The sequence below is a fragment of the Epinephelus lanceolatus genome, chromosome 15 (genome assembly GCF_041903045.1).
Source record: "Epinephelus lanceolatus isolate andai-2023 chromosome 15, ASM4190304v1, whole genome shotgun sequence".
Lineage (NCBI taxonomy): Eukaryota > Metazoa > Chordata > Actinopteri > Perciformes > Serranidae > Epinephelus > Epinephelus lanceolatus.
Window position 1 is genome coordinate 34,639,856 of NC_135748.1, and position 26,767 is coordinate 34,666,622.

At 39.7% G+C, this 26,767-nt stretch overlaps 2 protein-coding genes across 9 annotated transcripts in view; one reads left to right on the forward strand and one right to left on the reverse strand.

Annotated features, from left to right (window-relative positions):
- Positions 1 to 1,955: 1,955 nt before the first annotated feature.
- Positions 1,956 to 19,750, reverse strand: atl1 (atlastin GTPase 1). 2 transcript variants are annotated; one of them, XM_033643293.2, is made up of 14 exons: positions 19,432 to 19,750; positions 17,587 to 17,837; positions 15,213 to 15,347; positions 14,503 to 14,607; positions 12,244 to 12,294; positions 11,932 to 11,988; positions 11,554 to 11,646; positions 11,266 to 11,404; positions 9,224 to 9,351; positions 7,366 to 7,422; positions 7,175 to 7,246; positions 6,655 to 7,086; positions 5,935 to 5,949; positions 1,956 to 4,034 (listed from the first exon to the last, which is right to left on the reverse strand). In XM_033643293.2, exons 1-14 carry the CDS (start codon positions 19,469 to 19,471, stop codon positions 3,918 to 3,920), a joined length of 1,692 nt encoding a protein of 563 aa, XP_033499184.1. In that variant the 5' UTR covers positions 19,472 to 19,750; the 3' UTR covers positions 1,956 to 3,917. The 2 variants fall into 2 exon arrangements, with proteins under 2 accessions (XP_033499184.1, XP_033499185.1); XM_033643294.2 differs by having other exon boundaries at positions 19,438 to 19,749.
- A 3,320-nt stretch (positions 19,751 to 23,070) lies between these two features.
- map4k5 (mitogen-activated protein kinase kinase kinase kinase 5) overlaps positions 23,071 to 26,767 on the forward strand; it is a 44,269-nt gene continuing 40,572 nt past the window's right edge. For all 7 annotated transcript variants that reach the window (XM_078175236.1, XM_078175237.1, XM_078175238.1 and 4 more), the window contains exons 1-2: positions 23,071 to 23,478; positions 23,906 to 24,138. In XM_078175236.1, coding sequence (XP_078031362.1) covers positions 24,031 to 24,138 — 108 coding nt within the window. In that variant the 5' untranslated portion in view covers positions 23,071 to 23,478; positions 23,906 to 24,030. The remainder of the gene's footprint in view (positions 23,479 to 23,905; positions 24,139 to 26,767) is intronic.

The window sequence follows — 26,767 nt, forward strand, 5'->3', positions numbered from 1 at the left end:
GTACAGCTGTTGCCTCTTTACCACGAACAAGTTTAAGACTTGTCTAATGTAAAACTGAAAAATCCTGTTTTTAAAACCCCAATCACCTGAAAAAACTGTTGGCATTGTACCTTTCTGTAAACCATGGTGACTTTACATTTGTACATTATTATGTAGCGGCCAAGTAAGTTTCAACAAAACACGGGTTAACGTAGGGTAAGGTGTATGCACAGACATCAGTGGCCCATTGCTGTGTGTCATGCCCCGACTCTCCCTCTTTCCTGTTGTTCTCTGGATCAGTGGTTTTAAAGTTCTTGTGCCCAATGCACACCCAAGGGCAAAACAAAACCTCAAGGCACACCTGTATTTATATCTGTGCACTATAGCCTCTATAAAGCACCATAAAAATACTACCCTTTGCACAATAGCTTCTATAATGTGTGTTATCACTCTTACCATAAGACCATAAACATAAGACGGGTAAATTTTGTGATGCCGTCTACTGACAGTTTTTTCTCTTTTCTTTCAGTGGTAGGTCGTCTTCACTGGTGCTTTGTTGTAATTTGCTCTGTACAGTAAATCGATCCATTGTCCCACTCACAGCTTTCTTCTTTTAAATGTTATCATCCCTCACACCGGCTGCAAATGAGGGGTTTTGATGTTTCTGTGAGGATTTTTTAAAATTAAATAAATTTTTTTAGCTAGAGTTTGCCTCTTTATTAGGACATGGGTGCACGCAACATTCTGATACAGCCAATTAAAAATTAATTAATAATTTTTTGATTAGGCCCAGCTGAATATTGCAATACTAATGTGTGGTTATCTGCCGCGGCACACCATTTGAGAACGACTGCTCTAGCTGCTCTATAATAAAGGCACTAAAAGCCTTTTAAAAAAGGAAAAGATTATGTTTGGGCTTTGAAAACCCGATGTTCATGGCACTATCCTGTCTAGAAACACAGTGATGTCTTGGTAAAAAAAAAACAACTGCTTTTCGGAGCAATATCCCAGATGGAAAAATGGCAACAGCTCGCTAAACCACACCCACCTTTGGTGATTAAAAAGCCGCTGGAAACAGCAATGACTCCCTTAAAAAACTACCAGTTTTGTTATTGGTTGGTCTTGAACAGTGGCAGGCATCTCGCCGTCCTCCACCTATAGTAAAGGCACTAAAAGCCCTTCAAAAAAGGAAAATTTGGGCTTGGAAAACCCAATTTTCGTGACACTATCCTGTCTAAAAACGCAGTGATGTCTGTAAAAAAAAACCCAACCTTTTTTGTGTCATTATCTCCAATGGAAAAACAGCAAGGGCTAGCGAAAAGACACCCACGTTTGGTGACTAAAAAGCTGCTGGAAACAGCAATGACTCACTGAAAAACAACCTGTTTTGTAATTTGTTGGTCTCAAACAGTGGTACAGTAGGTGTCCCACCATCTATATTAAAGGCATCTATAATAAAGGCAAAAAAAGCCCTTTAAAATAAGGAAAAGTTTGAGCTTGTAAAACCCAATTTTCATGGCACTATCCTGTGTCGAAACACAGTGATATCTTTGTTAATAAAAACCCCAACTGCTTTTCGTGGCAATATATACCCGCTGGAAAAACAGCAACGGCTAACTAAATGATTCACTAAAAAACACCCAGTTGTGTTATTTGTTGGTCTCAAACAGTAGCAGACGTCTCACCATCCACCACCCCCTTCTCCGCCTAATGACAGTCAGCTCATATACTTCACTTTAGAAACGCTGGTATGAAAGATATGAAACGTACAAATATAATACATTTGTGGTTTGCAGAAACGAAGAATGCCAACATTTCCTTGGCGATTGGGTTGCCAGTAAAGCATAAATCTCATCTTTATGTGTCGATGTATTTTTGAGAATTTTCATTTAACTCTTGTGTGAAAAAACAAACAAATGTATTTTTGTGTTGAAACATGTCCGGGGTGAATCTTCAAAGAAATAACTCAAGTCTAGTTTTCATTAATTTGGTCCAACTTTATTAGTTATTTCTTGTAACTGAAATTTTGCAATGCGTGTGCGGAAACGTAGCAGTGTCGACTTGGAAGAGGTTGATTCATTTGACCTTTCAGTACACTCAGGCTCCCACGATATCCGGAGATGATTTAAGTGTCGATGGGGGCGGCTTCAGGAATGAATTGTTAAATCCAAGAATAATATGTTGTGATACATTTTTTACATACTCTTTAAACAGATAAAATCTTTTTACTATGATTTAATTTGGGAACACAATGTAAACAAATGCTACTTCTCTGACTCATGAATGAACGTGAAGAAATGGGATTTTCAAACCTCACGAATCTTAAACTGGACTTAGATGGGTCTTTGTGTGAAGGCCTCACTGATGCTGATTATACATTGTGGAAGACTCAAGAAGCCACTCTGCTGCAGTGCCTTTAAATTTCCAACCCTTGAGGTCAAACCTCAGTATAAACTTGCTAAATATGCATGACAGTGTTCCTGTACTGTCGGTGACCAGAGAGAGAAAGAAAAAACAAAAAGCTTGAATGCTGCAGCTGTGTGTGATGCAGACGTTTTACAGTGAGCTCTGTGATTCGGGGGTTACTCTGTGAGCTAAAAACAATAACCACACAAATGTACAGTAACAGTCTACGAAGCCAACGTATTCAAACACCAAAAAGTGCTGTCACCAATACAAGCCTTTTGTTAACACACACACACACACTCTCACACACACACACATACACACAAAAAGTCGGGGCCTGGCTTCTTTCACCATGCAACAGTTTTTTCACAGATGATTCAACTTAAGTGTGTGAAGATGATGAAAGAGATGTGGAATGAGGATCCTTTTCTTTTTTCTTTTTTCCCAAAGCAGGCCTGCTGTCACCCCGCCTAATAACAACTAGCTTTGATTCCTCAGTGACCACAGAATAGCTACATTCCTCGGATTTGCTCGAACATTCAGAGAGAAACACAACAATGGTTTTCACCCACCACCTCTACATCACAATAGAAACGCCCCCCCACCCCCATCCCCACCCCCCCAACCTCAAAGACCAAACACATATAGAGCGAGGATCACTGCGTAATTACAAAACTGCAAGCAGACTACAAAGTGAGAGATAATGTCGGCTATGTTGTGTAAACTTTGAACTATTTTTGTCTTCCCACCCGGTGCTGCTGTTATTTGAAAGCACAAAGCGACTCCCTGATGCAGAAATCAACCTCCAGGACAAAAACTGTATACAACTAATAAATGTGCCATCGAGTGTCTGCATGTAGCCACGCTGCAGCAGATGTGAAACCATTTTTTTTTTACATGTTATGGCACAATAACCACTTTGTCACAACTATTAAAACTTTTTATAAAGTATACCTGGATTTAGAGCTTAAAGATGACAGACATTAACCACTTACCATGCTGATGATGCTTGTAACGCGTCATTATTTAACATACAGTACATATTTTGGCTTTCAAACATCGCAGGTCGATAGATATTGTTTCTTATAAACAGCACTAAACTTCAAAGAACAGAACAATCGTCACAAATGAGGGTTTCACAGATTTGGCTATACTTTTGAAAATCATCAAATGGTGACAAATGATGGAGGGGGGGAAAAAAAAAAAAAAAAAGGTCATATGTGAAATCAACAGGTGACCGGAGGTTGCCGTGGGCTCCTGCGGGAGACAGTATCTGTACAGGTGATGTTTTATCACAGACGAAAAGTGAGACACTGATAAATGGCATCCATCGCTTTGAGAGCAGGCGCCCACTGAGAGGATGCTCTGCCGATACATGAACATTATACAGTCTGTTGTTAGGTTTAGAGTAGTGGGTGTATTGGTGGACAGCACCAGCCAATACCAGGATAAAAGAGTGCCTGATGGGTGAGGATGTCCCTCCTCCTCCTGTCCATCACCAGGAAGTCCGTGCTGTCCTCTGTCTTATCTAATCAGTCCCTCTTCTTGTCCTGCTCCTCTGCAACCTCTTCCACCTGAGGCCCGCCGGGGAAGGCGTGGTGATACAGGTGCCTGTGATTGGCTGCTACATTGTACAGCTTGTAGAGAGCCTGGTGGAGCAGAGACGAGAGAGAGAGGTGGTTAAAGGTGGAGAACAGAGAGAGGTCTGCCTTCTCTCCAATATAATGGAACTAGATGGCACTCAGCTTGTGGTGCTCGAAGTGCCAAAAAATACATTTGAAAAACTCAACATCAATATCTCTTTCTAGAAATCATGACCCAGTTACTCAAGATAATCCACAGACCTTGTTGTGAGCAGTTTCATGTAGGAACTATTTTCTCTCTACTGAACAACACCCACCAACTGTATCACTGCGCAAAAGGAAGCGTGCATCTACTCATGGACAAGAGGCTCATGACAGTGTGAGATGTAAATGTTAATGGCGTCCTCCTTTGCTGAACATTAACCAAGATTATAGTCAACTAAAACTAAACTAAAAACTAAAACTAGGTGTGGAAAATAAAACATTTTATTTAACTGAAATAAAAACCAAACTACACTGCGCAGAAGGATGTGTGCATCTACTGCTAGCTCAGCAAACTAATGTTACAGAGTCAGAGTTATTAGAATTTTGTAATTTTCATTAGGTTTTATTTTTAATTCACTTTTTGAGTTCAGTTCAGTTTAGTTTCAGTTAGTTTCCAGAGTGGGTTTTATTGTTTTACTTTAATTTTCATTGTTTAAAAATGCTGAAGTTTTAGTTTCATTTTATTAGTTTCATTATTAGTTTTAGGGTTTTTTTGTTATACTTTGGGGGGTACTTCTCAGGGGCAAGATTTAAAAAGTTCATTATAGGTATTACAATACAAGCACAACACTTTGTGAAGGTGATTGACTCACCGTCTTGTAGATATCCGCCCCTAAATGAACATATCAATGCCTCCTCCTGCTTGTTTTGTGACAGATTTGATCACATTGACTGAGAATAAAACTTACCTTTATTTTAATTAGTTATGTAAACATATTGTTTTAGTTTTCAATTTTTATTTCAGCAACCTAAAATGTTTTTTCACGCCTAGTTCTAGTTTTTAGTTTAGTTTTAGTTAACTGTAATCTTGGTTATAGCTCAGCAGAGGAGAACACCATTAATGTTTACATCTTGCGCTGTCACCAGCCTCTCGTCCCTGAGTAGATGCACGCTTCCCTCTGGGCAGTGATACAGTTGGTAAGTGTAGTTCGGTAGAAAGAAAATAGTTCCTACATGAAACTGCTCAAAACAAGGTCTGTGGATTATCTTGAGTAACTGGGTCATGAATTCTGGAAAGAGCAACACATCCCCCCCAGCTCATCTAATACCAACACAGTGGCTGTACACATTAACTATGACACTCTGGTTTCCTTCCACCATTTTTCCACAGAAAATGTACAGGTTTCATTCATAGATGCATACAGACTCTCAGAGTTTGTTGCATCACAGAAATGCTGCCGCCTGGTGTGTCTCATTCAGCCACTGGAAGGTGCCTCAGTGTGAAGGTATTTGAGAAGTGGGAGTGAAAGTTAGACAGAGACATTGCTATTGAGTTTTTCAAATGTATTTCTCTAGCGCTTTGAGCACCGCAAGCTGAGTGCCATTTAGTTCCATTATATTTGAGAGAAAGCAGACATCTCTACGGCCGATATCTCCAACACTCAGCAACTCACACCAAAACAATCTAGACTGATGAATAGCACTACAGGTAAGAGGAAAAATATGTATTTTTGATTTTGGGGTGAACTGTCCCTTTAAGATGATATCAGGGTAGTGATATAGTAGAGCAAGTTTGGGAGCAATGTGGATAGTGACAAAAAGCCGACAAAGAGACCCATGAAAGTTAAAAAAAAGTGTGTACTATTGTATTTATTTGTATATGTTGCTGTGAGGATGTAAATGACATTAGCTCATCAATACTCTCCCAAAAGAAGCCTCTGTTATCCTTTGTAAATATTCCCACGTGGATTGCTTCACTTACCTCATTTGTGCTCCCCTGCAGAGGCATTAATAAGAAAAGAAATATATAGTGTGAGCACAAACATACATATATATATACAACATAAATCATGTTTCAAAAACAGTTCACTATTACTGTAAATGGATCTGGCCTCATTCTCTCTGTCACTGATTTAAAGGTGACTGTCGCCCTCTGGTGGTGTAAAGACACTTGATTATGTCACAGATAAATACTGCATGTGCACTTGACTGTGCAGCATGTGTCTCTGCTGTACATGGTGTATTCCAGATTATTCTCTTAGTTGATTAACTTTTAGGTCAATTAACAGAAAATCTATCCATTTTAATAGCGGTTTTAATAACGGAACATTTTAAAGCATAAAATAGCAAAGATTTACTTCTTCCAGCCTCTCTAAAGTAATGTTTGTGGTTTGATAGGGCAACAAATTTGACCAATTTTAGCAACAACAAGCTAAGACGCTGTTAATTAGGAAGTACTCATTTTAGGACATGGGACTTTACTGTCGTGATGTGTGTTAATTTAGTCCATGTTTGGTTTGTCTGTGTCTGTGCACATATGAAGAAATTTTTATCTTCCTGTCCAGTTTGCAAAAACTTGCTGAGGATTCTGCATAATTAATAAGTGAACTTAAACATGTTGAGTATTGATTCAAATATTGATTAAGTAAGACAGACAGATTTATTCCTAACTTCATTAATGTTTATGTTGTCGTTGAATTACCTGGTCCCACAGTGCACCAGCCACCTGGTCGATGACGGCGCCGAGTTCTCGGTATTCCCCGGAGTACCGGATGTAGGCCCAGGTGCAGAGAGTGATCAGTGCCAGGCCCAGGATCATGTTACACAAGCTGGCAATGATGTCCACGCCCACAAAGCCCGTGATGCCCGCAGCCACGTACATGACAAAGATGACCACAAACAGGGTGGCCGGCGTCCGGGCTGCGTGGAAAATGTTCTTGGAGTCATTGTGCTTGATGTACTGGACAAACACCTCGTCGATCTCTCCCTCCAGCTGCTGCAGGTAGCGGCGGCTGAACTCCTCGCCTCCCATCTTCTTCACGCCCCTAAACACCTGCAGGGCCTCCTCTCTGATGTTGCTGTGTCGAGCCTGCAGCTCACTGGGGGCCAGGAAGGGCCGGTCACCGCCGCAGACCTGAGAACAGTACAGAATAGGGACAGTGAGAGGATTAGACAGCCGGGAGACAAATAGGGATCTATCTGAAAATCCTGTTTTCACCTACCTCCTCCATTTTCTTGTTGTACAGATCCTTTGCAGCCGCGACTGCTGCCAAATTATTCGCCTCTGCTGTGGCCTGAGAGGAAGCAGATAAAAAAAATAGTCATCATTTATTTTAAGGTTATATAAGATAAAATATAAATATATAACTTTAAAAACTTGCAATAAAATATTCAGACGATGGAGAAAATGTACCTGCAGCATGGACTTCGGATGTGGCAGCTCCTCACCTTGGTAGATTTTGATGTACGCCTGAAACAAACAAAGGGATGACAAAAGCATTAGAAGTAACAGAACTGGTTAATTTAAAGGGTAACTTAAGTATTTTTCAAACCAAACCCTATTTTCCTACATTTTTGTGTCTAAGTGACTCATGGGATCAATAATTTTTGAAACTGGTCCAGTGCTGAGCGAGAGCGCTGCAGCTGACAGTGGTGAAACAGGCTGCAGTGTAATCACTTGGGGCATTTGTGCTTCGCCAATTTACGTCCACTTTAAGTCCACTTTAAGTCCACTTTTTTAATACTGACAGGCTCAGCTTGTTACTCTAAAGGCCAAAAAAATACGCCCCTATTATTTTCAAAGTGCAATTCCACACTGGCGGCGGCAAGACGCACATAAGCACTGCTTGATGCACCACCCCATGACACTTTACGCCACTGTCCTATTTCCAGCCTCGCAACCCCTGGAATTAAAAGCTTTTTCCCTGCACTCGCTCTCTACTCTCCTCTCCTCAGCACTGATGTATAAAGAGAATTCTGTAGCTGTTGCTACAGAGTTAAGACGTCAAGAAATATCCCAAGAGTTAAGACGTCGAGAAATATCCCAAGCTAAATGACCCATAATCCCGTCATTATAAAGACAATGGCCAAAAAGATATTGCTAAGCAAGTCTAGTTTTGGGGATTGAATCTTCAGGTGAAAAATCAACTTGAATTGGGGGTTCTCCACACATGATTTTAAGCCCAATCAAAGGTGGAGGAAGTATAGATCTTTCAGTAAAAGTAGTAATAACTTTGCGTGGTCATCTGTTGACAGGCTGCAGCATGACGCAGTCCAGTGTGTGCTAGGGATGGTACTTGATGCATGTCACATGTTGCACTGTGCTGTGGCCAGCTGGTAAATTTTCAGTGTGTCTGTCAACATCATGGAAGGATCCCAGTAGAGACAGACCTTTTTGTTTAAGAGTAAGACCCTTTTTGTTTAACCAGAAACGGCCACAAAATCGCCATCATCAAACCCACCAGACTCTATTTCAATAAACTGTATTTTTATCATTACTAAACATACTTAATTCAAAGTCGACAGAAACAAAATAAAACTCACAAAAGCCAACTTGGCTTGTCTTTCCACTGTTCAACAATAACTAACTCTGGTTTGGTTGAAATAAACCCTTCATTCACACAGTTAGATGTGACAATATGTTGCCTCTATACACGCTAAAATGACTGTTTATTTAAATAGAGTTTGGTGGGTTTGGCCATTGTTATTTCGAGCTGTTTCTGGTTAAATAAAAATGATCTTATTCTTTAATAAAAAGGTCTATCTCTGTAGGGATCCTTTAATAATGTAGTCAGACACTTAGAATAACAATCTGAGCCTGTCAGTGGCAAAAACAAGCACTTTTAGAGAACATAAATTGAAAGTGCACAAATGCCCCACAGGGTTACAATGCAGCCTGTTTAGTGGCTGCAGGCTCTCGCTCAATACTGGACCAGTTTCAAAAGCTGTTGTTACCATTAGTCATTTAGGCACAGAAACATGTGAAATTAGGGGCCAGGTTAAAAAAATACTGAAGTTACCCTTTAACTAATATTGATATGTTGAATTTAATCACAGTCGTGCAGAAACATACTCTTTATTAGTTATCAACACACATAATAAAGGACAATATGACTTAATGTCCAGTAGAGGGGATAGAACGAACAGTTTGATTTTATCTGATAATTTAAATGTAAAGTTTTAGTCTTAAGATTAAAAAACATAATCAATATCGAAAAGAAAGTACAGTGTTGGTTTGTGTGTTTCATATTAACACTGTTCTGTGCTCTGACCTTGAAGTACTCCAGCAGGCCTCTGCAGGTGATCTTGCTGCCATTGATCTCCTTCACGTCAATGTTACGAGGACTGAGAAGCCATGGGACCAGAACCTTCAGGTTGTTTATGAACTCACCGTCGATCTCTAGACGGGGGAGGAGAGGCAACACCTGGTGAGTGTGTGCAGTATATGAGCTGAAATTCAACATTGTTTGCTCTGTTACATTCAGTTCCTGGTGGTATGTGTGGTAGTCCGAGAAATGTGGGAGAGATTTAACAATTCAGAGCAGCAAACAGTGTTTTTTTCCCCCTGAGCAATATTTCTCCAGTGCACCACCTGCTCCTGTACATATTTACACCTGTTTCACCTCCAACGTTCAGGCTGTTGTTTAGATCTGTAGATATATGTATGTGTATAATTCTGTGTACTAATGCCTTCTATATTTTACAACCTGTGGGGTTCTTTCTCAGAGCCATGCTGTAACATTTATTTTTTTATTTACTACACAGATTAATACATTTTATGAATTATTGTAAAAAGTACATTTGTGTACTATCTCAACTCGCCCATTACCTAAATTATCTGATTCAAATTTCTACATATCTGACTTTTAATCAAAAGTCAACAGCCATCCTGACATGTTGATGTTTAGCAGGTTATGTTGTTGGTAATCACATTAGTGTGTTAGTATGCTAACATTTGCTAATTACTGATTACTGATGTGTCTTTAGCTTTTGCGAGTACTTGGTCATAAACTAAAGTATTGGATATAAATGACGGTTCGTCACAGCCCTCGCATAATGAGTTCACACAGTTCTAATTAATCCTATCACTGCCAGGAAAAGCTATGTTTATCTGTATTTTGCAGTATACTGGAGTTGTGGTGTCTGTGGCGACTTTGCCGTGCTGATGCATCAGAAGCAATGCTTTCTACGTCAACCAGTCAGAGCTAAAGGAAGCAGGAATGGTGGAGGGACCATAGTAACAGAGCAGCAGCTGGTAGTATGGTGAAAGCTACAGCAGAAAATCCAAAAGGCATCCAAGAAAAGTTTCTAAAGGGGATGCTTCCGATAAAAAAAGAAACTCGGCTTTTAGAGGAAGGATTAAAGTTTTAAAAAAAGACTTAAATAAAGCGCTCCTGGGGGCAGAGGTGTTACGGCGAGCCCACCTGCAGGCATAGCTCATAAGCACACGTGGACAGTGTTTGTGTAATTACTCCCACTACCAGAGGGGGGAGACAAAAGCTCTACACTCCAGCTTCAAAATTTCGACCCAATAGAGTGCCCCAGGAATGAGTCCTAAGACCTGGAAATGAGTCAGCATTTTACCACTCCTAGTTCCCTTGTCTCAAAGTCAATTGATTTTTGAATGGGTTTTTGTTTGGAAGCCTGAAATCCCACACTCTGAAGCTTCTATGTGTCTTAAAAAAAGGCGGTTGCTAACAAGTGGCTAAATGAGACTACTGAAAGTCATCACGCCGCGCCGCGCCAAACACAGCTTTACGATCTTGTTATGGCAGTGACGTTAGGTCATGCGACCACAGCGTAGTTCTTTTATAGCTTAATGTTAGCTTATCACTTGGCAACTGCATTTAGACGTCAGTGATTATGAAAGTGGTGTTCATTTCTGGACGTGTAAGCATCATAAACATTTGTTTATTTTCAGCAATAATCCAAAATCCAATGGAAAAATCCCACATGTAGTGTGATGCTAACTTCAGCGTCGGCCTACAGAAAAACGTCAACCCTGGGGCACTTTATGATAGATGAAAAGACAGAGGATTACCAAAGTTAAAATAGTTTATCCTTAAAAGGAACATTAATGTATGTGCCAACTGTCATTGCAATTATTCCGAGACATTTCCCTGAGACATTTAACAAAAACAAAAATGTCAATGTCAAGCACTGAAAGAAAAGTCCAAGGATCAACAAAATCTGTATGAAGTATCATGGCAGACCACCAAAAGTTGTGATATGATATGATATGATACGATACGATATGTCAGTGAACCAAAGTGGTAGACGTGTGTTCATGAGACACTGAATAAAAAAAGTGTACCTATAATTCTTCCATCAAAGTGTGGGTTGGTGGCCACCTTGAGGCCGGGGTGAGGCATCAGGAAACAGGAGATGTTGGTGAAGCAGGAGTGGATGTGTTTGCGCACGTTCTGCAGCTCCTCATGCTGGTTCTCTGAGATCTTAAACCCCAAACACCACAACATGTGTCAAGTTTCAGAAGTGCATTAGTTTGGTTTAGCAAGCCTCACTTAGGTCAGAGCAGCAATCATTCAAAATTGAACAATGTCAGTGAGACGTTCAACATCAAAGCAGGGTGGGTGACACTGACCTTAAGTCTCTTCTCGAGGAACTTCATGCCCCCCTCCTGTCCATAAGGAAACTCATATGGAAAGCTCCAGTCTCGAACGAGGAAGATCATCGACTAAGATCAAAAACAAACTGACATGGGCATCTTGTAGTGCACATTATGTTCAAATAGTAAATACAAATAAGTCCCTGCATTTTTTGAGTGACAGACACTTTCGAATCCTTTTTAACTGGTTATCTAAACTTTCCATTGCTCAGTTAATGTCCTTCCAAACAAACCTCAATCCAATATTTCAAGATGCTGAAAGCAAACACCAATAATAATTTGTAAATGTCATTTCCTGACATTTGGATGCAATCAGCAAATCCATCCAGCGAGGAAAGAAATGATTTACAGTACCTGGAATGGTTTGAGGAAAGTCTCCTCCATAGCTAGTCTGCCGTACTCAGTGAAAAGCTGAAATAAGACAACATGAGTGAGGATGTGAAATGTTGAGTTTAAGTACCGTATTCATTAAATAAAAGAGCAACAGGAATGTCTGAACCACTAGAATGCTTAAGAAATACTATGGGAACGCATTCATTCAGATTATGGCTTCAGTGGTATACTAATACTAATATGCATCATGTCTGGTTGGAAAAAGGTTTCAAATCTGTACTTTGCTCTTTGTGCTCTCAGTTATGCATTAATGTCAACACTTATAAGCGTTACCTGCAGGTGCTGAAGGTCGTCCTCTTGTACATTCTGAGAGATGTTGTAAACCTGAAATAGATCATTCATTTACAGTGTAATTTCTATAAAAGTGAAGTATAGAGTACATTCACCTTATAAAATCATGTTGGTGTGTGAAACCAAATGAACAGTCAAAGAACAAACAAGACCAACAGTCTACAGCCGAGCTAACGGCTCTGCAAGCAGCTGTTTTCAGCTAAATACTGACATCAACATGCTGATAATCTCACAGTGACAATGCTAACATGCTGATGTTTAGTAGGTTTCATGTTTACCGTGTTCACCATCTAGGTTTAGGGCAGTGGTTCCCAAACTGTGGGGTGCACCCCTTAGGGGGAGTCCGTTGTTATAAAAGGAGAGCACGGCGAGGCTAAATATAAATGATGGATGAAATTTTTATCCAACCTGTCACTTTGATTCGAGTTTCTGATGTATGAATTAGCTTAACCGGGTCAGTTTAAAGACAAAAATAACATACAGAAAACATGATGACTCTGACTCAAGAAAAGTTGACTAAAGTGTGACTAAAACTAATAAGCATTTTCATCTCAAGACTAAGACTACATCTAAAATAGCTGTCAAAATTAACCCTGTCAAGTTTGCCCTGTGAATTTCCAACACAAAGCTTTTTACTTTGAATTGCTTTTTCCTGCTGTAGAGTGAGTGACTAACAGACAGCTACTTGGCAGAGACAACAAACTAACTACACAACATGGCCAAAAGCAAGTATGATGCTGAATATATTAAACTGTGTGGACCTTGAACTGACGACTAAGGGGAAGTTTGGACCCCATGGCTGGACCAGTTGGGAACCGCTGCCCTAACCCTTGTTATATTAAGCAAATACAGCACTGGGGAACATAATTTTCAGGTTCATATTATGTGCTATATAGAGCTGGGGACCATTGGACCCTGGGAGAGTAGGATCTTGGGAACATAGGAATGACCCCCATTTAGGGAGTTAGCATGCTAACATTTGCCATAAACACAATGTACAGCTTAGGCTAACAGGGACATAATTTGTTTTTCAGATATGTGGTCATAAACAAGTATTGAACAAATCAAATTTTGACTTGATGATTGCACTTAACAAAAACATTAAGGAGATTCAAATCCCAGCCATTTCTGGTTACTTCCGGTGTTCCTCAAGGTTCTGTCTTGGGTCCCCTTCTGGTTATCATCTACTCACTTCTTCTCTGCTACATCCTCTGTAAATGTAACATCCATTTTCATTGCTATGCAGATGACACCCAGCTCTATCTGCCCACCAAACCTACCTCCCCACAGGTTAAGAGTCTGGGTGTCATTCTTGACAGCACTCTGTCATTCCAAGCTCACATTAATAATGTCACTTGGTCTGCGTACTTCCATCTACACAACATTAACTGCCTTCACCCGTCCCTCACACCACACAGTGCTGCCATTCTTGTTCACATCCTCGTTACATCCCGTAATGATTACTGTACCTCACTCCTTTTTGGTCTTCCTCTCAAGTCTATCCTCAAACTTCAACTGGTCCAGCATCATCACTGGAACCCCCTCCATCAATCATATCACTCCTGTCCTTCAGCAGCTTCACTGGCTCTCAGTTGAGTACTGCGCTGACTTTAAGATCTTACTCCTCACCTTTAAGGCCATCCACAACCTGGCTCCTCTGTACCTCTCGGAACTTTTGCACATCCACACCTCCACCCACACTGTCAGTTCTTCCTCGTCCATCCACCTCACTGTCCCCTCAACTCTCTCTCAACTTTCAAAAGCCCGCCTCAAAACTCACCTCTTTCAAATAGCCTATTCAGTCTGACTCCCGTCCATCTAGTCACACATATTCTCTATTTACCCTGAACTTTATTCACTGTAAACTTGATTTGCTGATTATTTGTTTGTTTTTATGTTATTATTTATTTATTTATTTAATGTTACTATATTCTTTATCTCGATGACTTTTTTAATCTGCTGTTATTTTCTCTATCTTTGCCTGTAAGGTGAAAGGTCGTGAAAGGCGCCTATTAATAAAATGTATTATTATTATTATTTTTATAATAACCAGAGTGATTACAGTTTATCCTAAAGGGGAGCGTGAATGTCTCTCAATAGCTGTTGAGATATTTTAGTCTGGACTAAAGCGGCTATATATATATATATATATATAAACATACATATTCATTAATTTACATAAATATGCACATATGTCTTTACTGAATCAAAGCTGGGTCACACGGGTGAAAGTCACCGTACCTGCATGGAGCTTATCATGGTGCTGAGTGCAAACACAGTGGCTGAATCCCTCAGTGTCGACTGGCTGTCAAACGTGCCTTGTGTGTCCATTAGTAACACAGCAACCTGTGAATCGAGACAGATGAAGACACTGACATGTGCTGCAAGATAATCTTAACGCTTCTCTCGCCTCCTCTGCACTGTGGAGAGAGAGTTGTAATAGTGTGTGTGGGGGATTAGAGAGTCTGTTACAGGCAGGGAAAATGACTGAGGAAGCAGTCAGTTGGTTTGAATGGAGATTTAAATGGAGAAGATCATGAAAGGGACCAGCCCTACTCTGATTTGAAAAAATAACACAAGTACAATAATTTAGGAGGAAATTTAAAGCTGACAAAGAGTAGTATTTTGGTTTTTGCTGCTGCCGTCTGTGCAGACTAAAGATAGGAGACATTTGGCTGATGTAAGTGTAAACACAGCTAGTTAGAAGTGTCTAAATGCAGAAATGGCTTCCTTGTGGTGTGGTTTTCCTGAGCAGCTTGTACGTGTGAATGCGTGTAACTGTATGAATATAAAGGTGAGGAGCAGACCTGTTGCCAAGATGAATAAAAATATTTAAAAAGGTAACAAAGAAGAAGGTTAATGAAGTATCAGTGTCATGTTTAATTATGCCTCATTATACCTTGCTGCATTATAATAGTCTCTAGAGAATGGTGTACAGTCAAGGACATCACCTTTCTGCCATCTGGCTTGTCCACCAGGAAGACCTCGCTCCAGATCTGGATCCCGGTGGTCTCCCTCTCTGAGCCCCCCCTCCAGGAGAAGCCGGTCAGAGGCTCCTCTGGATCTCCGAGCCAGCCTTCAGATGCCTGAGCACAGCGGGATCACAAGCGTTAGTTCAAGTGTTTAAATATCTTTTATCCTTTTTAATGAAGAGTGGGATTTCTGGTCAGTATGTGCTCTGCTGTTCTTCTTTTATTGTATCTGCCTTGTTTATACAGCAGTCACAATAACTACAAACAATATAGTATATACACAATATATATTACAGCTGTGGTTCCCAACTGGTCCAGCCACGGGGTCCAGAGTTCTCCTTAGTCATTAGTTGAAGGTCCACACAGATTAATACATTCAGCGTCATTTTTGCGTTTGGCCACGTCATTGTGCTACTTTGCTGTCTCTGTGAAGTAGCTGTCTGTAGCTGTTCAGCAGGAAATGGCACTTCAAAATAAAAGCTATGTGCTGGAAATTCACTGTACTTCAAAATAAGTGTATTATTACAATCTTGACACGTCTGTGAGTCACTTGCAGTGCAATCGACCACGACCCACGCATTACTTTGGACTGTGGGAGGAAGCCGGAGAAAACCCACACTGACATGGAGAGAACATGCAAACTCATAGCTTTAAAAAAAAAATAGCTTGTCACAGCCTCTTAAAGAAAGTAATACATCCAATTATTTTTTACCACAGGGGCCATGGCCTCCCCTGGCTCCTCTTGGGAGCGCCACTGCATCCAAGTCAATAGTCTGGGGGACATCCCTGTAGCTTCACCAAAAAAGTGCAAAACCTTACATTTTTTTTTCCATTTCTCTTTTTATTTCCAAACTTTTTTCAGATTTTCTTACCTATCCTTTTATGAATTTATTTACATCCATTTATGTGCTGCATCCTAATATGTTCTTGCCACCCTTTCAAAATTTAATTCACTGAAAAAATGTAATAAGTCTGAGTCAAAATGCATTTTTAAAATGTCCAGTAATCTACTCATTTGCTGTGTTATACTTAGGAAGAATACCTGAAACTGTCCCACACAAAGATAAATAGCTATTAAAGATACTTTTGGCAAGTAACGCCATAATTCGCAAATGGCTGCAAGTTGATCCTCCAACATTGGCCCAATGGCTGGGGATTATAAACCAAATTTACTGTATGGAAAGACTTATTTTCATTTTAAGACTTGAGATGGAAAAATGTACAAAATATTGGGAGAAATTGATAAATTGATTGTGTATAAACGCTGTTGAGAAAAGTGTGATACTGTACACCAGGATGTATGTGAAAAATGTACTCTGATTTGACCTCGTAACATTCATGACGACCTCATGTTCTTTGTTTCTTAAATAAAAAAAGTCAGTAATGTTCATAAGCTAAATCACACTTTTCCACGGTGACAAAACTGAATTTCTAGGACAAAGGAATTAGACAAACTAGAGTATCAGCAAAATATCTGATATTGGCAGACTCATGGCAGATTCGTTTTAGCCCAACGTCAATATACAAAAGTCAGAACCAATCTTTTAAACATGCGGTCGTCGCATTTACCTTCGAAAAGCAGGAAAAAATATCTGTGTTAGATTTTTTAAGGTAGGAGGACCACACTCCAGGATCTGACACTCCAGATTCAAAAGCTAAACCCCATCCATGAATGTGTTACTAAACAGGCCTACGTGGCACAAGTTCAGGGGCCCCAAAATGCCAGTGGGTCCCCTGGCCCTCAGCTGCATAATGTTACTCATATTAAGATGTACTGATGAGGAAGACACTCAAAATGACCACAAAAAGATGTAAAAGAACCACAAACAAACACAATACAATTAACAAAGAGGGCAAAACAACTACAAATCAGGAGAAAACACCTAAAAAAAAGACACAAAATAAAAACCTAAAGGCGCAAAACAACCACCAAGAGACACTAAATTACCTCAAAAAGACACAAAATAGCTACAAAGAGGCATGATGCTACAAAAAAAAAGAGGCAAAACCACCAAAAAGTCTGTGTGTCTCTCTCTCCTACGTAGGAGAGATTCGTAGGTAGCAGTAGCTTAGTCCATAAGAACTTGGGTTGGGAAAGACACCAAACCCCCAACTGATCGAGGTGCCTGTCCACGGGCAGCCCTCTCGCTCTGACACCTCTCCATGTAATACATGCACGGGTCCTGTTTGTACATGTGTGTGTATTGCGGGCCTGTGTGTGTATGACAACAGTGAAAAAATTTAATTTCCCCTCTGGGATTAATAAAGTATATCTTCTCCTTCATATCTGCACCCAGGGGCCCCATTGTTTTACAACCTGCCCGTGACCCCCATCGCCCGCGCAGTCACTTACATGGTTGTACATGTAACGCAGCATGAAGTCCATGAGGAAGGACTTGCCCTTGCGGAAAGCTCCAGCCACAGAGATGGCCACCACCTCACGGTCTCTGACCTCCTCCGCCAGCAGGATGCGACTCAGCGCCGCCTCATCCAGCTCAAAGGTGTGGTCGTCTTTGACCAGCAGCACCTGCACTGGCCGGGCCCGTCCATCCGGCTCCTCCTCCTCTGAGCTCCAGTCGTAGACATTTTTGTCACTGAGGGACCCTGGAGGAGAAGACAGAGGGGGAGAGAGCCCAGTAATGGAGAAGTAGTGAAGGAAAAACATATTTTTAATTTATTTAAACATGGTTGCATGCACAGAAATGATCATGTTGATGCTGCTGATATTTTCCATCTTGTAACGAACCCTGAAAAGTCGACTAAAATGTTATTATAAAAGTGAGTGATGGGCCAGGACGTATCCACAGCGATGATAAGCAAACTTAGTGGTCCATTAAGGGGAGGAAACAGGAGAGTTGAGTCCATTACTCCTTCCTGTTAGCATCAGATCAATAGCATCGCCTGCAAGCTTGTTAATACTAATAATGAATCACGCCATGCTATCCATCCCATCTGTTTGTGTCCAATGAGATCATGTGCATTCAGAGCTTTTTCTGGCGCTTTCCTGGCAGTGACTCAGTGTGTTTCCAATCTCTGCTGTCTCATATAGAGCGTGCAAGCTGCATGACCGTCCTGATGCAAACACTGTGGGAGTCTCAGCTTCCAGATCCTATTCATGTAATATACCACTAACTAGTGTCTGACCCTGTGAGCACAGAAGCACGAAAATACACACACACATATACGTCATTCGGTCCAATCTGTGTGGCTGTGATGTTCATTTCAAGGATGTAATTGCACATTAAGCATGCCTATGAGTGTTACAATGACACTGTGGCAGATTAAGGAGTAGCGAGCAAAATTTGGGAGCATGCTGAAAGATTAATGCCGGGTGCCAAGAACGCACGGTGAATAATTGAAGCAGGAATCAGCCAAGGTTTCCTCTCAGGCCCTGAAGAGGACTGTCAGTTCGACTCCACGTCTTTCTGCAAAGGCCTCAGCCCAGGCCTGGCTCCAGCCTGTGCCTGGTTAACCTGATCATGTTGCTGCTGCTCTTAAAACCACCCGAAGACGTCAGAAGCTCTGTCTGCTTAAAGTGGGTCAAACCAGATAAACTCACTAATGACAAACAGCATTCTCCCCCTCTTTTCCCTCAACCTTGATCCAGTCCTCTTTCCTCTCTCCTCTCACAGGCCTGTATTTAAAGTTGAGTGATGTCAGTGCATATTAGGATGCTGGTTGTCATTATAATCATGGTGGTGCAGGGTGATAATGATGATAGCAGTGAAGCTGAGTATAAAGATGATGCTGATAATCATGACAAGCTATTTACTGATGCAACATTACATAATTTCATGGCAGATGCACCACAGAGCATCATAGGAGGCTCAATGTGGCAAACACAATGAGATCATAGGGTTATTTTCAGGCCTTTTGGGAGCCTGGACACAGCATTTCCTCATATTGTACACATTTTTTTCCCAAATGATGACAATATGTGCTTGCTTATGCTTGACTGACCGACATCAATGCAGTGACAAATATAAAATAATGTGTATTTTCTCATTATATATGATATTAGGGTGAAAATAAAAACAGTGGTTGCAGTTTTAAGGCAACAAAAACAAGCCCACCATGGTGGAAAACAAACATCTAATTGGCTGCATTGCTTACACCCTCGCCTCGACAGTCAGGAGTAAGGAGGAAAAAAAATGTATGTGCGTCAATGAGAGCATGAAATATCAAATGGTGTACGTACACTCACCCCAGCTGTCTCTTTCTTTGCGGTGTTTGGCCATTATACTGTCCTTATATCCCCTCTGTTTGTCCGTTAATCAGCGGCCCTAATCGGTAGTCATGAGTGTCGAAGGGTAGGGAGGATGCCCTAGCTCCACCGAAACGATGCTCGTATCGCAGGAGGATGATGGAGCTTTTCTTCCCTGCGTGATGCGGGGCCCGTGAACGCAGCCAGGGGGCGCTGTTGTCTGTTGTGGCCGCTCGGTGTGATGTAGCGGAGGAATAATGCGGAAAAAATGACTGTGGTTCAGCGGATATTGTGCTAGAATGAGCGAAACCACCGAGAATGTTAAGTATGGCTGTTGCAATTGATGTCGAGTCTCTTTCATTGAGGGTACTGTGAAGTTACATTGACAGCTTCCGCCGGAAGGTGGCGGCAGTTACACAGAGAATGGAGCTCACGCTGCCTTCGCGGAGCGTCGTAAATAACCAGTACAGAAACAAATCTACTGTACAGAAATGAACCTACTGTACAAAAAATTAACCTACATACTGGATATGACGTGCAGTGGTGGTAGAAGTGCTCAGATCCATTAATTAGAGGTAGAAATCATGAATTCAAAATGTTACACAAGTAAAAGTGCATTTGTATTACCGGCAGCTGGTGTTGCAATGTTATTGTTAATATGGAAATACTGCCTCTAGTGCTTTTAAAATTGTATGTCCTCAGGTTTTAGCACTGAATCGAGAATTTCATGATCATTACATTCTTGTTACTGAAAAATCCTGTTAAAATCATGTTTTGTTGATGTATTCAAAGTCTTTTATACTCCTTTTCTTTTTTTTTATTTTGTGGTCTGCTTTTTTTGTGTTTTGCTGTATTTTAGGTAGCCTTGTGTAACATTTTGGCCAAGGGACTACAGATGACAAATAGCCTTTTGTCTAATTCTGGCATTTTTATACCATGTGTATTTATTAATTTGCACTGTCCCTTCTTTTAAAAAATAAATAAATAAATAATAATAATATTTTTATTGGTTTTTAAACAACGTATAAACTGCTATACAGCATTATGAAAGAAACAGAAAAAAGGGGTATATGTATGCACATGTACACATATACATACATAACAAGATATGCACAAAACCTTCAAAAGAACAGGCAGTTGCAGAAGATGAAGGCCTAATCAGGGTCCATCCTGTTGTGATTGGCAACAAGATGTAAAAAATATATATATATATATTTAAAAAAAAAGAAAAAGTAATTAAGCACTGTCCCTTCTTAAATAAACTAAACTAAGCAAAATGCACTTTAAAGTATCACAGGTTAAAGAACTCAGTATGCAGATAAAGTGTTATAGAGTGTGATAATTTTATTTTTATTTATTGTACGATTGCTACTTATTTGTATTACTGTTTGTACTATAAAATTCTGCTGCCTCTTGGCCAGGTCGCTTTTGAAAAAGAGATTCTGTATCTCAATAAGCTTTACCTGGTTAAATAAAGGTTAATAAGAGTATTAATTTATCACAAGCAAATATATGTGAGGGCATTTTAATTTAATAGATCAATCATCAATGTGCAAATTAATCCATTAATATAGTGTAGAGCTTCTGCATATTCACTTCTAAAAGTTCATTTAGCTGTTCATACTTTTGAACTATTTACGTAACATTTTGATTGCAAGACTATTTTTTGATGATGCGCTACTGTTGCTTGTTGCTTTGCATGGCTTCTGTTCTCTCTCGCTGTCTTTATGTTGTCTTTGTCTTGTGAATTGTCCTGTGATTTTTTTTTTATCCTTTTATTGGTTTCAAAACATTTTGCCAAAGGACTGCAGCTGGCTCACGCTGGCACATTTACAGAAATGTTGATTAATGTGTGTTGTCCTTATAAATAAATACATCTAAATCTGATTTTACAGTTATTTTACATCAGTTAAATTCCTAATTACTTTCTCAACCAATCAGTAAAGGTAGAATACCACAAATAAGTTAGAAGTGAAAGCCCTGCAGTCAATATTTACATATGTAAACATACAGAAGAAGTACCTTCATACAGGCAAAAACAGTCTGTGATGAAGTTATAGTACACAACAGGATCACTATAACATGTAAGCAGCGTTTTAATGTTGTAGCAAGCCACAGTGGAGCTGACTGTAGCTGTTTTATGTACTTTTTACTGTATGACAATGCACTATATTTAAGATCTCAAGGTGCAAATTAACAAGTCACTACAGCTGAGTAAAGAATACAGTATTTTGCTTTTAATTGTGATGAATTCAAAGTACTATGTTGCAGAACATTAAGATATCTAAGTAAAGTACAAGTACTTGAGACTTGCATTTAGTTACAGTACTTGAGTAAATGTAAGCCTGCTTAGTCACTGGGGATGTCAGAACTTTCCCCAATACTCTTGAAATGTATGGGCTGACACACAAAATGCTATCAATCACAGTAGCCGGTGCAAAACAAGTTACTGCAAAATAACTTGCAATAAAGTAAATCATTTTATCTTTGTTGTGCTGCAGCCAAACTACAAAGCAATTAAGATAACATGAGATAAGATAAGACGTTTTTATTGCACTCTTTGGTTCCTCTGGGCCGTTTCAAAGCATTGCTGGAGGATTTTTGTACACAATCTTCTGTATGCCAAAGTCACGGTGTGTCTTAGCTGGTCTTTGTAATCATGTATAGCTGCCATTTTTGCATTTTTATTGTTTATTTCTAGTATATATTAACATACTTTTGGCTTCTCTTTGTAGTAATCTTATTTTGTGTTTTACATTACTTGTTTTTGAGCTTTACATTTTCACTCTGCATTTTTCTTCTGTGTTGTCTGTCTGTAACTCATGTTGCTGCCTGTCTCGACCAGGACACTCTTGAAAAAGAGATTTTAATCTCAAGAGGTTTTTCTGGTTAAATAAAGGTTTCATAAATAAATAAATTAGAAAGAAGAGTCAGGTGTTGCAGCAGCACCAAGACAGACATAAATACATATAAATAGAGAAGTAAGAAATAAAAAATAAAATAAATAAATAAATAAATAAGAGGTGTATACAAGCAGTATAAGAGTAGAAGTAAAAAAATATGAATTATTTAAGAGTAAGTAAAGACAGTGTTACAAGGTAAAGTGACACTGTTTGATTAATAGCAGCTGTATTCTATTAAAAAAGTGTACACAAGAATGATATATACAGTGGAAAAGTCATAATACTTGGTGTTGTCTGTATTGATATAGCAAATAGAAATGTAATGTAGTATATGATGTGGTAAAACAAAACATAGTATACTATGATATAGCACAGTATAGTATAGTATGAGGTATTAGATGTTATATAAGGTGCAATATAATAATAATAATAATAAATTGTTTTTAATCTGTTGCTGTTGCATTTTAATTACTGTTGCTGTATTTTAATGTATGGGGCTGCTGTGATGACTTAATTTCCCTGTGGGGATAATAAAGTAAACTACCTTTGTATTGATATAATAAAAAATGATTATAAAAAATTGAATGTGAATTTTTTTTTCAATTTTGTTGTTGTTGTTTTTTGTTTCTTAGTTGTTGTTGTTGTTTTTTTTACATTGTATTGATTTTTCTGTTGAGCAGTTCGATTTTCCGGGGAGCTCCTGAACGCAGCACCAGGATCCTGTAGCTGCGACTCCACAGAGATTAGCACCAACACACTGTTGCTTTTTTCGGCTGAATTTTTTGGGAGAATAAATTGAAGAGTAGCACTTGACTTTATTGACGTGTTTTATCGTTAATCTTTCATATACGAGTGTGAGCCTTCTCTTAACCTGTCAGCGGGGGGAAATGACATGTCAACGGCCAAACTTGACGCCTGCGAGGACCGAACTCGACTGTAACGTCTGCGCTGCCGTTGGACCAAAGGAGACGGAGTGAACAGCAACAGCCAACTCAAGTTTATTACTGTTTCCTCGATAACAAAGGGGGACCCTTTCCTCCTCTTTTGGTGCGGTTATTCGACGCCATAGTGCCGCTAAAGGACTGGGACAGGTTTAAAATGCAAGGCGTACTCGTCCACGGTGTTTGCATTGTTAAAGGTAGGCACGGCTGAAGTTGGAAGCAGCGGCGAAGCTAACTTAACGTTTGCTAGCTAGCTTTAGCTGTTAGCTGACTTGGATGCTAAGCCCCCCCCTAACTCACCCCATCCAGTAGTCATGTTAGACCTGGCTCTGGCTATTTGCTGGGGTGACCACAGTGTCCATGCTAACGTTACACATATGCTAATATTGTTTTAGTGGTCAGGAGGGGGTTTAAGTAACTTTAATTTGAATGGTAGCGTGAGAGGAATTAAATACCTAGGTTAGGCTGTTTGACAGATGTCACGGTATGTGACTAAATATCTTTTCTGCTGCTATTGACGCACATAAATTAGATGCTTGTCAACCTTGTGCTGCCATTACAACCCTTTTCATACTCCTTTCTTTACACCTTTCCTCTAAAACTTCTCTCATGTCTCTGTATCAGGACATGGAGCACGGAGAAGAACAGTTTGAGCAACAGTGATTAACTCATCAGGACCTCAGCTTCATCGAGCCACCGCCGCCAGATTGGATCAACTAAATGTAAAGGATCGTTTGGTTCGAGCCACCATGGATATCTTTCCCCGGCCGAGCGGTGAGATCCAGAGGAGGAACCCTCAGCATGACTTCGAGCTCATTCAGAGGGTGGGAAGTGGCACATATGGGGACGTGTACAAGGTACAGTGAAATTCCCACAGCCTGTCATTAGAGCTGTAGATAGCTTGGTCCACCATCACATGACTAATCGACTTAATTGAAGGCAGAGTGTTGTTTGTTTTGTAAGAAATGCTAACATGTGGCCAACACATTTGACAGGAGCTGTCGAATCAGGGCCAAGCTCTGCATCCCTTGTGATAGTCTTCATCAGCCACTAAAATACACTTATTAGGAATAACTGCAGCTCAGGGTGGCAATCGTACTGTAAGTCACCATACAGTAGTAGTAATTAAGTAGATGCACAGCACGCAGGAGGGCTGAATTACTTCTTCTTTTAATTTAATCTTCATTTTAAACGTGCCAAATGAAGATCAAATTAAAAGAAGCAAGTCAGCCCTCTTGTGTGCAGTGCATCTACTTCTTTACTATCAATCTGATGTTTCCTGCCATCACCTGCACCAAGTCAGGAGGACTGACAGCATGTGCTTTCTAATCGATAAGTTTGTTTCTTCATTAAGATCCCTGTTAGCTTTTGCATTGCAGCAGCTACTCTCTATGGGTTGTGCCCACTTACATGGTGACAGCACAAAAAATGCACATTCACGCTAGGATTGCAGTGGTATGAGATTTCATGGCACGATAATTGTCTCAGATAATATCACAATTTCATGGTATCAAAGTATTATTGAATTTATATTATCACAAGTCAGAATGACTCTTAAAGAAATAAAAATGGAACGGTTATAACAGTTGAAACTTGAAACCATTTTGTTAATGGAAGTTTGTGTAAAAAGTGTCCTTTTTAAAAAAAAAAATAACTAAAATAAAGGTGAGCTAGATAAGCAAATGCACATGGTATGGTAACTGGCAACTTTTATATGATGGTATACTTGAAAGCTGGTAAAGCGCTGCAACCCTAATTCACATTATACAGCATAATATGCTATCATAATGCATCATAATGCGCAGCTGCTGTAAATTAAAAAATAGCAATTAACATAGTTTACAAAACACAAAGAAAATAGACCAGCTCTAACTGAAATCATCATGATCTTACAGATTAATATCATCATTTAACATATAATTAAAACACCAAAGAATACTCAATAATTACAAAAATTTCTTCTAAAGAAGTGCTCTTTTTGAATTATTTTATTTTGTTGTGTAATATGATCTAGAGGTGAATGCCCTTCTTGCATTGCTCTGTATGTTATGTTATTATGTAATTAGATCTATTGACTAGAAGTAGATTAAATGAAAAAAAGAATATGCAATGATAGATAAATTGATTCAGTGAAATGACAAATATTTGCTGGTTCCACCTTCTCAAACATGAGGATTAACTACTTTCTGTTTTCTTTCATGATAGTAAGTGAAATATATGTTTAACTGTAGGTCATTCAACTTAAACTAAGTATAAAGTCTGCAGAATAATCTATAATACAAATAGTAGTTGCAGCCCTATTATTGTTTTCTTAGTTATGCAAGCTGCATCATGGTGAACTGAAACAATTTCCCGAACTCGTTTTTGACTGTGCTAAGTGAGGCAAACCGTGGATGCTTGTACCTGCTTGTCCATTTTATTCACATCACTTTTTCTTCTTCTGTGGAGACCATGTTACCCATTGTGAGTAGCATGTATGAAAACAGGGTGAGTCATTCCCCAAAACTGATATTGACCTATCAGTGATTGAATAGAATTACTGATATTGTACATAAATAATTGTAAAGAAACTTAGATAATGGCAGGATGTATGATGGAGCAGCAGTTCTGCCATGATTATAGATACTATTATGACTAAGGTGGAGAAAGAAGGAACCATTCATGTGCTAAATTTATTTGCTGCCTTTAAAAGCCCTTCCACTTTCATCCAAATATTTTTAGTTTACTCTGATGAAATTGTGCAAGAGTGCAGTCTTTCACTCACAGACAGCACCATGTACACATTTGCAATCATTTCAGAGTCCACAGGCAGACTCGACTGCCAAAACAGGACTGTCCCAGAGTCAAAACCTTTCAAAGTATGCAGAAAAAAACTCAAATTAACAAATTATTACAAGAGAGTTACAAATGACTGCATAAAATCTGAAGAAAATGTTGCTTTATGGCAGTATTGGTATCAAATGGATGCAGTTTTGGAGGAGAATTACTGCAGGAATGATTAATGAGATATGAGAAAAATGAATGAAGTCTACACAGAAACCGTCTAGCTAAACAAGATAATTTATCCACATTTTTCCCCACTATCCGCTGGCTGTAGGGAGGTGTGTTTTGCAGAATTTCTCGTGTTTATCCATCTGCCACAGATAAACAGACGACCCATCTGATCCAGAGTGTGATAGCTCAGACAGCCTGTCATGGTCCCTCTCCATACAAAGCCTCTCTGGCCAGCCCCCACCCCCAGACAGGCCACTGGTGGAATGCTGCGCCTGGTATTCTCCCACAGCTCGCAGGCCGAGGGCTGCAGCAGGCTGAAATATGATCAGGCCCCTGTCTAAACATGCGTTTCACTATGGGTGTGTTCTGGGCCGCACTGACAGCAGAAACACCTCAATTTGGGGAAAAAAGTCCTCCTGCGGCCTGTTGTGACTTTGATTGGGCACAGAATTCCATGCCGCAGATGATTCATTACATCTGATTATATTAATT